At 47.3% G+C, this 11,476-nt stretch overlaps 1 protein-coding gene across 1 annotated transcript in view; it reads right to left on the bottom strand.

Moving 5' to 3' along the window:
• Positions 1–1,620: 1,620 nt before the first annotated feature.
• The window catches only part of CACNA1H (calcium voltage-gated channel subunit alpha1 H), a 478,708-nt gene continuing 468,852 nt past the window's right edge, over positions 1,621–11,476 (bottom strand). The window contains exons 33-35 of the mRNA XM_077827747.1: positions 8,914–9,100; positions 4,511–4,689; positions 1,621–2,811 (exon numbers count right to left, since the gene is read on the bottom strand). Coding sequence (XP_077683873.1) covers positions 1,621–2,811; positions 4,511–4,689; positions 8,914–9,100 — 1,557 coding nt within the window. The remainder of the gene's footprint in view (positions 2,812–4,510; positions 4,690–8,913; positions 9,101–11,476) is intronic.

The raw sequence follows: 11,476 nt of genomic DNA, 5'->3' as shown, positions 1-11,476 counted from the left end.
TGAATGCATAAATATGAGGCGGCATGGAACGGAAGAAAAAAAAAAGAGAGAATTATTATTTTGCTGCTGCTGTCACTGTTGCTACCGCCTGGCGCTCGATTTTACCCCGCACCCTCGCGCGGTGTTGCGTAGTTTATTGTTTTCATTAAGCAGCAGCTTTCCATTGTCAGAGCTGTCGCACGGAAAAAGGGGTTTGGGATGGAGAGTGGGGGAGGAAAGAAGATTAAAAAAGGAAAAATAAAAATACAAGTTGGGGGTGTTAATAAATGACTTTAATTCTGCTAGTGGCTTCATGTTGATCCTATGCTGCTAATGAAAAGAGGCCTTTTCACATGGATTGAGAGTGCTAGTGGGCTTGTGCGTGTGTGTGTGTAGGGAAAAGGAACACAAAGAGTGCAAATGATACAATTACTGAGCTCACCTTCTTTTCAAAGGCATTACGCTATGAAGAAAACAAATCATTAGCTTAAATGCTTACAAAGAACATCATCTAAGACGACTCTTAAAACCTTTACATACTGTATCAATAATTTACTTTGACTGCAGTAAACAAAATACATTTCTTAAATAATTTACTATTTATTTGTTTTCTTTTTTCCTTTATCTCTCTGTAAATTTCTTTTTTCCCCTTTTCTTTTTTAAACTCAAGAAGCTTTGCTTGTGCACATTAGTTCAGATTATTGCAACATTTAACCTGAATTCAGTAAAAGCAAAAAAATAAAAAATAAAAAATAAAAACAAAAATAAAAAAGGACAGTTTGTACAGACAAGAATGAATAACTTATTATTGCACTGGCTACAATTCAGTAGTGATTTGGTTATTTTTTTTTTCTTTAGAGAGGACATCCTCTAAAGTACCAAAGTAAAATAAATGAAAAGAGAGAGAGAGACTTCAAAAGCACCAGCTGTGAATAGAAGCCAGCAGGATGATTGTGGAGGGAGAAAAGCGGAAGGAGAGAAAAGAAGAATGAAAGCAAAGAAAGAAGAGAAACATTTGGGAAAAAAACCACCCTTACTAATTACTTCCACATAAAACCCAAGAAAACACCTCCTGTCTGGGGAGTCGGACGTAATGCAAAAAACAGTATAGCTTCTCTATAAAAATATGTGCATTATGAAGAGAGAGTTTTTTGTGGGTATTTTTTTGTAGCTTTTGTATCTCACAAATACACGATTTCTATTGATATCACTGCCGATAGACAGACAATGTACAGCTCCCGTCTCCTGGGCACGTCTGCATACTGTGGCATCTCTGCACAATAAATGGTGCCGGTTTAAAAGTCGAGAACGTTTAAAAAACAAAAACAAAACAAACGAACACAGCCCGAACCCAAATCAATGTGATTGAGGCCACCTGGGGAAAAAAAAAAAGCAACTCCATCTTCCCTTTAGAAAAGAAACACGTTTGCATGTCCCCCTCCCCCGCCCTGCACCTCGTGTCGTTTCCGTATCACTTTTTGCAAAACCCATCCCCCGACAGCGCTTAGGAACGTGTGACTGGGGGTGGGGGGGGGAAATCAGCCACTAACGTGGCTTTGCAGTCCCTTCCGCACAGGGGTGCTGTTTCAAAACCACATCGGTGTCAAGCCCTTAAGACTTCCCTCTCCCGCCCCTACAAAGCTATACTGGTTTGTCTATGTCTTCATCTGTTGCAACAGTCACAGGGACCAGTTCGTGCCGCCTTTTGGGGCTCTTCGTCACGCCTAGAAGCTCTTTGTTTTTCTCAGGGTTGTTGCACTGAGTTTTTAAGTGATCCAGCTTTTTCAGTTCCAGCGCCGTGGCATCTGGCCGGGAGTCCACGGACACCACGCCGGAGGGCGTGGCCTGGCCACTGTCCAAAAGGAGATCTGAGAGGCTGCTCGAGGAGCTGGGGTCAGACTGCTCGAAGGAGAAGTTTGGGATTGTCAGGTGCTCCCCTCGACACGGGGGCTGGACCCGCCGTTCTGCTTTAGAGGCCTGCTCCCCGGGCTGACTGTCAGTCATGTCCAAGGAGTCCCTGTACGCGGTGGATTCGCATGACGGGGTCCTTCTCCTCAGCATGCTGTTCTCAGAGGCTTTGGTACGTGAAGCCGTGCTGCTTTCGTCCTCCATGGGAGGATCTATAGAAATGCAAGGTGGGCTCATCTTCTTCTTCCTCCGAGCCCCAGGGATATACTCCGACTCAGACTGAATGTGGACAGGAGACCTTTCCTTCCCTTCCGCGGGCTGTTCCAAGCTACCGTCTCCATTGTCAATGGAAGGGCAGATCTCAATGGAGTGCCTTCTTTGGTCATCTGCCCAGCTGGGCTTGTCCAGAAACCCTTTAGTATCAACACTGTAAAACTTCCTCAAGTCTCTCTCTCTGCCGTTGCTCCCGGCCAGGCTGGCTGTGCTGCAGTTCTTGAGGGGGACCAGAGATGAAGCCGGGGAGATGAAAGGAGAGACCGAGCGGCTTCTGATTTCCGGCTGCTCTTGCCAGTCTTTCACCGAGCTGTTTATGTGGCTGACTTCTTCGTCAGCCAGGTCTGAGGATTCAAACAGAGAGTTCTCGGGGCTGGCTGGGTTGCTATTTTGACTGGAAGGCCTGCTCGGAATACTGTGCTGGCTGTAAGCGTGCTTGCGGGTACGAACGCTCGGGCGGCGCTGGTGTGAGGATGACGTTGGGGACTGCGGGGGAGTGCCCGGCTGGGAGAGTGGGCTAGGATGGAACAAAGCTGCACCTAAGTTGCTCTGGGACTGCTTCTTCGGCTGCAGGCTCTCGCTGGACTCAGCTTGCAGACTGTCCTTGGAATCTGTATTCTGCCCATCCAATGAATCCGTTCTAATGGCCTCCTGCAAGGCAAGCAGAGACAGATGGGATAAAAGCACAGTGTTCTCTCGGGGCGCTAACAAGACACGCTTTTAGCGGTGGATGTGGCATGTGACAGAATCAACCTACGCTCAGTGAGTTTCAGAGCTGGTAACATCACCACAGCTGCCACACACACTAATTATCACGAGTGCAGGTTCATTTGGTATAAGGTGGCAACAGTTGAGCTAACAGACAGACTCATGGTGGGTAAGCCATATCTCAGGTATATTCCAGCCGTGCCTGTATGTGCAGGCCTCTGATCTTCCCAGGCCTTCTGAACCTTCCTGTTTTATTTGTGAATCAGCACAAAGTCCTGTACCAATACACGCTATCTAAGATACCCATTTCTAGAGCGACCAACTCTCATGCTACAGGCACCAGAGCCAGCTAGGGGTCAGGAAGGAATTTCTCTTCAGAGGACAATATGGCACTATTTGGTATATCATGCAAGTTACGCAGCTTGATTTGAAGCATATGCGCTTGGCCACTGTCAGAGCTAAGGTACCAGACTAGATGGAACTTCGGTCTCTGTTCTCATATGGGTAATACTACTTCTTCACACAACCACAGGCAACCTGCAGAACTTGTTGCCAGGGGATGTTGTGAAGGCCAAAAGTATAACTGGGTTCAAAAAAGAATTAGATAAGTTCACGGAGGATAGGTCCATCAGTGGCTATAGCCAAGACGGTCAGGGATGCAATCCCATCTTCTGAGTGCCCCTAAACTTCCAACTGCCAGAAGCTGGGACTGGACAACAGGGGATGGATCTCTCGACAATTGCCCTGTTCTGTTAATTCGCTCTGAAGCATCTAGCACTGGTCACTGTCGGAAGACAGGATACTGGGCTAGCTGGACCATTAGTCTGACCCAATGTGGCCGTTCTTATGTTGTTATACAGGGCCAATGTTCCCTCTAGTTTTTGACAGGCCGTGTGCGCATAAAAGGGTCAGTACTCTTTTTTGGCACCACGGTTATCAACTACTGAAAGGCAATGCCTCGAGTAGAACACCAGCAGCTGTAACTAATACAATCCCACTCTTTGATAAAGCGAGCCCATTAGGCCTCTTGCATGCAGAAGGGGGAACCAGCTGAATGACTTTATGTCACCCAAGTGTATTTAGCCATACGGTACCTGAATTAGAAACAGTCTGCTCTAAATCAGTCTCTGCAAGCTCTACTCACAGAGTGCGGGCCACAGGGACATGACTTCAGTGAGAGCTATCAGTGCGCATCTGAGGCCTGGAGGTGGCCCAACAAACAGCCTCCACAATTATTTTGACTAATGGGGGTTAACAGAAGCTTTGCACAACATGGAAGCATGTCCCTCAAATGCATGTTCAACACAGCCTCTACAACATTGCCGATCTGAAATTGGAATCTGCCTGTGTGCACTGAATCTGTCAGTGGTTTGAAATACCCAGGGCACTGAGACTGGAAATTGATTTGAAAAATACAAAATCATAAAGGCATCCAAACTGATAGGAAATGTCGCCAGGATTATATTGTGCTCAAATAGCTACTCTGTCCCATCCTGCTCACAGCCTTTGTGAAACTCTATTTGTTCTTGTGTTACAACGCCATCCTTCAAAAGAAGAGAGAGTGAGAGAGATGATGAAGGGGAGGGAGGAAAAAGACAGACAGAAAAAGTCTGATGGGAGAGGAGAGTTCATCGCCTCCTACCTGTCTACACAGCAGCCTGTTGAGACTGGGAGATCGTGATGTGGACTGTGGAGAAGGGATCTTGCATGTGTCACAGCTGTCGCGGTGAGAAGATACAGCAGTCACCTGAAGCAACTCCCTTGGGACTCTCAGAGAGGAGCATGTTCCCACGGGTTGGGAACGGATGGAGGTGACAGACCCTACAGAAGGAGAGAGAACACTAGCCACAGCTGCCGGACAAGAGTTGTAACGTGTGGGTTTGTGAGAGCTTTCGCTGCGGAACGAGGCTCCAAGGATTTCAAAGCACACAGACGCGGGGTAAGGAAACACAAGTTAATTCAGTGACAGGCCAAATCAAGCCACACAATATCCCACGGGCAGAGTCGGAATAGAGCCGAGGAGTCCTGACTCCCATTCTGCTCTAACCAGTAGATCACACTACTTGTGTAGTGCTTGGAGAACGCATCTGGATAAACACGTCTCCTAGGTGGGCCTGTGAAAAGCTTGTGATGATTGTTTATTACTTGTGTTGCTGTAGTGTGTACAAGCCCTAGGGACGGACCAGGACCCCAGTCTAAATGCATACGGTTTTTTCCAATTATAACCGTCTCATGTGTGGGCCTGCCCTCTATTGGATACTGCTCAGTTGGTGTGTCCTAGGCCCTAAGATGTTAGCAGAGATTCTGCTTCACTTCACGTGCTAGGGGCTTATTTGGGAGGGAAAGGGAGAGTGGGTTTGCAGCTCCATACTTGCAACCTTCCCGTGTGGCTGTGGGTTGGATCTGAATAGGGAAGCGGTCTAGTTTCAGAATCTGGATCAGATGGAGACTAGGGGTTAGATCAGGATACTGTAAGTCAGGACACCTGGGCTCTATTCCTTGGGCTGCCAATGACTTGCTTACGGCCCCTTAACCATTTGTAAATTGGAACCACCACCACCACCACTTAAATGCCCAGAGGGGTGCTGCTGTACGGCTTAATTCTTGGTCCCATCCAGCGCCTAGCGAAGTCAATGAGAGTTCTGCCATTGATTGTAGACCCAGAGTGAGTGAAGAGCTTTGAGATCCTCAGCTAACGGTTACATAATCTCAAAACATGGTCTATTGCTATTGTGACTGATGCAGGAGATCCAGCTCAGCTGATCCTGGTCACACTTAACCAATTTGCTACCATTGCAGGGGATTCAGGCAGTGGTCCCTCCTGTTCTCCGCCTGTGACACACAATAGTTGAGTCTCCTGAGGGTTATAATATTTTGGTCTAATTCAGTGGTTGGCTTGGTGACGTTTAGTGGCCTGTGACATACAGGAGGTCAAACTAGATCGGGGTGGCCAACCTGGGGCTCCGGAGCCCCATGCAGCTCTTCAGAAGTTAAGATGCGGCTCCTTGTACAGGCACCGACTCCGGGGCTGGAGTGACAGGCGTCAACTTTCCAATGTGCCGGGGGGGGGGGGGGGGCGGCGCTCACTGCTCAACCCCTGGCTCTGCCACAGGCCCTGGCCCCACTCCACCCCTTCCCTGAGCCTGCCGTGCCCTCGCTCCTCCCCGCTCCCCCCCAGAGCCTCCTGCACGCCACAAAACAGCTGACCGGGGGGTGCGGGGAGGGAGGGGGAGGAGCTGATTGGCGGGGCTGCCGGTGGGCGGGAGGCGCTGGGAGCGGGGCGGGGGAGCTGCTGACGTGTCACAGTGGCTCTTTGGCAATGTCCACTGGTAAATTCTGGCTCCTTCTCAGGCTCAGGTTGGCCACCCCTGAACTAGATGATCTGACAGGTGGTCCCGTCTGGACTTAAACTCTATGACAGCAGCAGCACAGAGACTGCTGAGCCCTGGCTCTGTAAGCCTGGATGATTATGCGGATATTCTCTCTGTCTGCACCTAGAAGACAGCCCCTTTGAAAAGCGACCCCCTAATCTCAGGTATCAATCCCGAGTCATTAGTTTCTCACTCACAGCTCCTGCTTCCCCAGCTCATTCTGCAGAGCAATCTCTCCTCCCAACTTCTGTGGCTTTACCAGAGTGTCCCATTTTGTTTTCAAGATCGCCTGCTTTTTGGCAGCAGGATTTACTGTTCCTCATTAGCGCACGAGCTAATGTCTGTTTTTACGTCGCTGCTCTCTGTACAAACACAGTATCCATCACACAGAGAGATCTCACCCAGAGGTCAGTGAACTTGGACTGGTTACAAGACCCATTTAGACAGTCTGCAGTTGCCTCTCAGCTACCCGACTGCGTTGAGAAAAATAGGCTTTTTGGACACTTTTTTTTGGCGGGGGGGGGAGGGGAGGTACCTTTCCCCAGAATATGCACGGAATATTTTAATGAATTTTATCCATCCTCAGAGGGACTGAAAGAACCAGGCATAGCTCTGTTTGCGCTCCTAAGTTCTGGAATGTGGCAGGCTTTTCCATTACAGTCCTTAGCTCCTCCACACTTCTGTGACTGCACGGCAGTCCTGACCTGTCGCCCCTCTAGCTGGACCCATCGTGGGATCCCACAAAACTTTGCCAATACCCCTCAATTTTGGTTTGTACTTGCTAATCTAGTCCTCTTGGATAGGGACCATAAATACCTACTCCGGCTGCACCTTGGTCACTAACACCTTTCCGACGAGATGACTGATGTCCTATTAGCAATCTTTCCTTTCTTAGGCAAGCGTTATGGCAGGGCTTCTGCAGCTGGTGGGAAAACCAAATAAACACAGCAAACGTTTTCACGACATTCCCCCTCCCCCACCATCTTTTGTTGGAATAATTGTCTAATGGAAATTTTCCCAACTCTCTCTCCTCGAGGAGAGGCCAAGAACGCCCCACATTGTAGCATTCTGGAAAGCTCAGTAAAACCAAAATTGCTCGGCATCTGTGTGTTTTTCATTTGCTTTTTTAACGGGCCAGGGAGTCGTTTATGGGGCCAAAAGCACACACAATCTGGCCACTTCATGGCATTTTCCCCATCCAGTAACCAAACCAGTAGAAGAGAAGCTCTAGCTGATTCTGGTCTGATCACTGGCTTCCTAAGATCTCCAAAAAGCCCCCAAAATTCATGAAACAAACACTAGTCCCTGTGTACACCCCCAGTAGGCTGATCAGTACAGCATGAAGGGACACTGGTAGGATTCAGGCACTGGAGGAGGGAAAACAGTCCCTCTGTGAGGCGTAGTGATATTTCTTGTGATTCGCTGAAGAATACAGCTGGAAAAGGTTACAAAATAGTGGACCAGATTCTCCCCTCACACCAGAGTTTCACTGACACCAGTGGAATTCTTCCTCATTCACATCAGCGTCAGAGATTGGTGAGTCAGCCCCAGTCAGTCGGCAGTGAAATCCAACAACCGCTCACTCTGCTTAGCAAAGCTCTTGCACTTCCCTTTTCAGGGCAGGTGGGACAACCATAAATACTGAGCAGAGAACATTGAGCTGTATCCAGGGCTTTTTAACAAACAGAGAGTTACTTTATCCGGAGAAATCAGAACAGATCGGCTAGTCCTGGCCAGCCCCACCAGGTAATCCCACCACCCATCTGTCCATGTCATTCTTGCATTAAAATACTGTTGCGTCAGAGGAAGCCAGCCTGGATAAGTTCTTGGGAGCCAAAAAGCAATAATTCAAGATGCACATATTTTTAGGGAGACAGACGCTCTCTCACTCCCATTCCCCTTTCAAACCAACCTGCAAGTCAGGAATAACTGGGCAGAAAATGGCATCTTAGGGCAAAAATATTTGGATGTGGTTGTCTCAATGTGTTGTCAGGACCCCTGTGCAGCTTCTGATTCCACAGAATCTGCCACACAAACAACTGCTCATCACAGAGCTGTGCTATGGAATCTCAGTTTTCCCTAGAGGGAAAAATGGTTTCTAGCCTTTATAACAAAAACCTTCCAACTGTGACCTAAATGTAATCTAGCAGAGTGACAGCTTCCTGAGTCTTCAGACAGACTGAAACTATAGCTCTGAGAGGTTGGAACAGTATTCATCTCAATATTGTGTTGACTCTGAAAACTGATAATGGCAATACAAATGGCACCCTTGTTAACTATTTCACTGCTGATCATCTTACAAGAAACATACAGATAATATGCTATTCCATGAAACACAACCTGCAACCTCTCTGGTGCCCATTGGTCCCGTTTCTAGACATGCAAACTTCCAGCTTCCTCCAGATAACTTTAACAAGGCAGTTATGCATTTTAAATACAAAATCCTACAGCACCCTCAAAATTCTAGGCGTAGGATAAAATAAAGTGAACGTGGTATCAAATTACATTAAAAAGGATTATTCTGTACTGATTGCATTATTCGGCTTCCTATCACACCACCACACAAACTGGTTCCGGTTCCTTGCATAGGTTGCCTGACATCCTCCCAGTGCCTAGCAAATACAATATGAGGAGGAACAAAGAGCACAGAGAATGCATCCCATCCCTGTGGTACCTCTTTGTGATTTGCAGGCATAGGTCTCCATCTCCACCTCATGGAGAGGGTACGGGGCTTTGGCTGGCATCACAGGGCGGAACATGTAGCTGTCGTTGGGCAAGGAGTGCATCCGGGACACTGAGATCTTGCGAACCGTTAGGAAGTTCTGAGGCTCTCTCTTTGATCTCATGCAAGCAGCACCTTCCTGCAAATTAGAAAGAGAAGGAAAACTGGGTTATTCTGCACCCTGGCGATGAGGCTGCCTTGAGCTCCTTTTTGTTTGCCATCCTTGGAAACAGCATTGAGGCTTAACACCTGAGGCAGATGTGCCTTCCGCTTGATGTCTCTGGTGCCCCTGGGTAAAAGAAAGCTCCAGTGGGACATGAAAGGGGCTTTCGTCAGCACTGGCTTTATTGCTAAGTAAATCACTCAAAATGTGTCTGAAATATAACAAAACAACAATTAACCATCATCCAGGAAGCCACCACCTGGACACGCATCTGACATCACAAGAAACACAGATCGCCATGGGAACACACGAGAAAGACACTTTCCAACTGGACACGTTCTAATCTTTTATTGTGTGGTTAATTTAACAATAACTCGGAAAGTCTCCTGCATTTCTTAGGAATTCCCATGATGATAAGCATTACCTACATCTTAACCTACAGCCCAGCTCCAGGTCCAGTCTGATGATAGATGGGTAAAATGGCCACTCCCACTCAGAGACACTCAAACCCATGCTGACAAGCGGAGACAAATCTCTGGTAATTCATTTATCATGCATATAAATACACATACCCACCTCCCATATATACACTAAGACCTCAGTCCTATGTGATGTGTATCCTATACCCCATGCTGAGCCTCAATGACTGTGCTACACATTGCAGGATCACGGCTTGATATTGCAAATATGTATTTATATAAACACCACTTGTACTTTGTCCTTCTTTAGCAACTTTTATCCAAGGGACTTAAAGTTCTTTACTTACCTAATTGTTATGCCGCTCCCAGAGGGAAGAACTGAGACAAGTTTATGTGACTTGCCCAGGGTCATATAGTGAGTCAGTGTCGGACGCTGGAGTTCTGACTCCCTGTTTTAACTACTAGACACATTCCCTCACCATTTATTTAGTTATTTAAAATACAACTAATGACATCGGTTTTCCTTTAATGTCAGCCTCCAAGTGGTTGAGTGAAAACATTTTCCCAGTTATGCATGAAATTAATTCATTTTACTTCCCAGCTGTGGGGTTTCCCTCAGTCGTGCTAGGAAAGTCTGGGCTCAAGACTCAGTGTTGAATTGTCCACATGTCATTCAGAATCTGGTTAAATCTGTATTTTCCATATCCCCAGCTCATGAATTTTTCTCCTCTTAGGACAAACCCTTGAGACAAATTACTTCTGTGTTTTTACACTGTTGAACTTGGCTGAGAATACAGTGGATCAAGAAGCAATTATTTATGGGTAGCTGGCATCAGGAACAAAATTCTGATTTGCTCAGCAGCACTAGGGAACCCAGGCCTTCAGTTCTAATCTGTTAATGCATCAGGCTTGTGCCAATTTTGACCAGAGTAGAGTCACTGTAGTTAATAATATAGCATGTGAACACCTGAGCTGCATGCATAAGGTCATTTACGAAGAAAAGTGCTTGCAAGAAAGGAGTCATTTCCCTTTATCAGTAGTTTTAAACGGGGGCTCATGAAGCCATTTTCTGAAGAATGGTCACAGTATTGTCTACAGAAGCTAAGCTCTTGTTTAAAATTCTTTAAAATGGACTGTTAGTTGCAAAGAACACATCCTAACGTAAAAGATTGCAATAACGGAGGCTGTTGGGCACGGGGCCAATTTGTGACCTTTTCAATGGGAACAGAAGAGATCCATTTATAACGAAGTTTTAAATATGAACATATTAAATTTACAGACCTGACATGTACTTTGGCCCAACCAGGGTGTAATGCCACTCTAAGAAATGGTGACATCCGATGCACTTGAACACAAGCTCCCTTTGTCTTCCTATTTGTTTCTAAAGTGTCTAGCTAGCACTCCGCTGGGTCTGATCCAAAGCCCACTGAAGTCAATGGCGGGACTCCAGCTGTCTTTGGTGCTGGATAAGGGCCAGATTGAGGGTGAAATCCTGGCCCCCACTGAAGTTAACAGCAAGACCCCCACCGACTTCAATAGGGTCAGGATTTCACCCCAAGAGCTTACTCTAAGGTATGTCTACACTGCAGTCTCAGCTGTGACTGCAGATCGGGTAGGCATACACACACTAGCTTTAACCTAGCTAGCCCAGCTGGAAACGGAAGTGAAGATAGGGTGGCACAGACTAGCACTGTGAGTATGTACCCAGGGTTCCGAGCAAGCTTGTACAGCTCACGCTTAAATCCATGCCACCGTGTCTTCATGAGACAGGGCAGTGGCCAGCTGTGCTGTCCCAGGAAGAGCCTGCCTCCTGTGCGAACGTGTGTGTGAAATAATTTCCTGGAGCTCCCGCCTGCACAGCTCTGCGTGTGCGTGTGACCTCCCCCTCCCCGCAGCCTGGCTTGTGGTAGCTGGTATCGGGAGAGCAGTTTTT

This window comes from Eretmochelys imbricata, chromosome 10 (assembly GCF_965152235.1).
Source record: "Eretmochelys imbricata isolate rEreImb1 chromosome 10, rEreImb1.hap1, whole genome shotgun sequence".
In the NCBI taxonomy this organism is placed as follows: Eukaryota; Metazoa; Chordata; order Testudines; family Cheloniidae; genus Eretmochelys; species Eretmochelys imbricata.
This window is presented reverse-complemented; position numbering and strand designations above follow the sequence as displayed.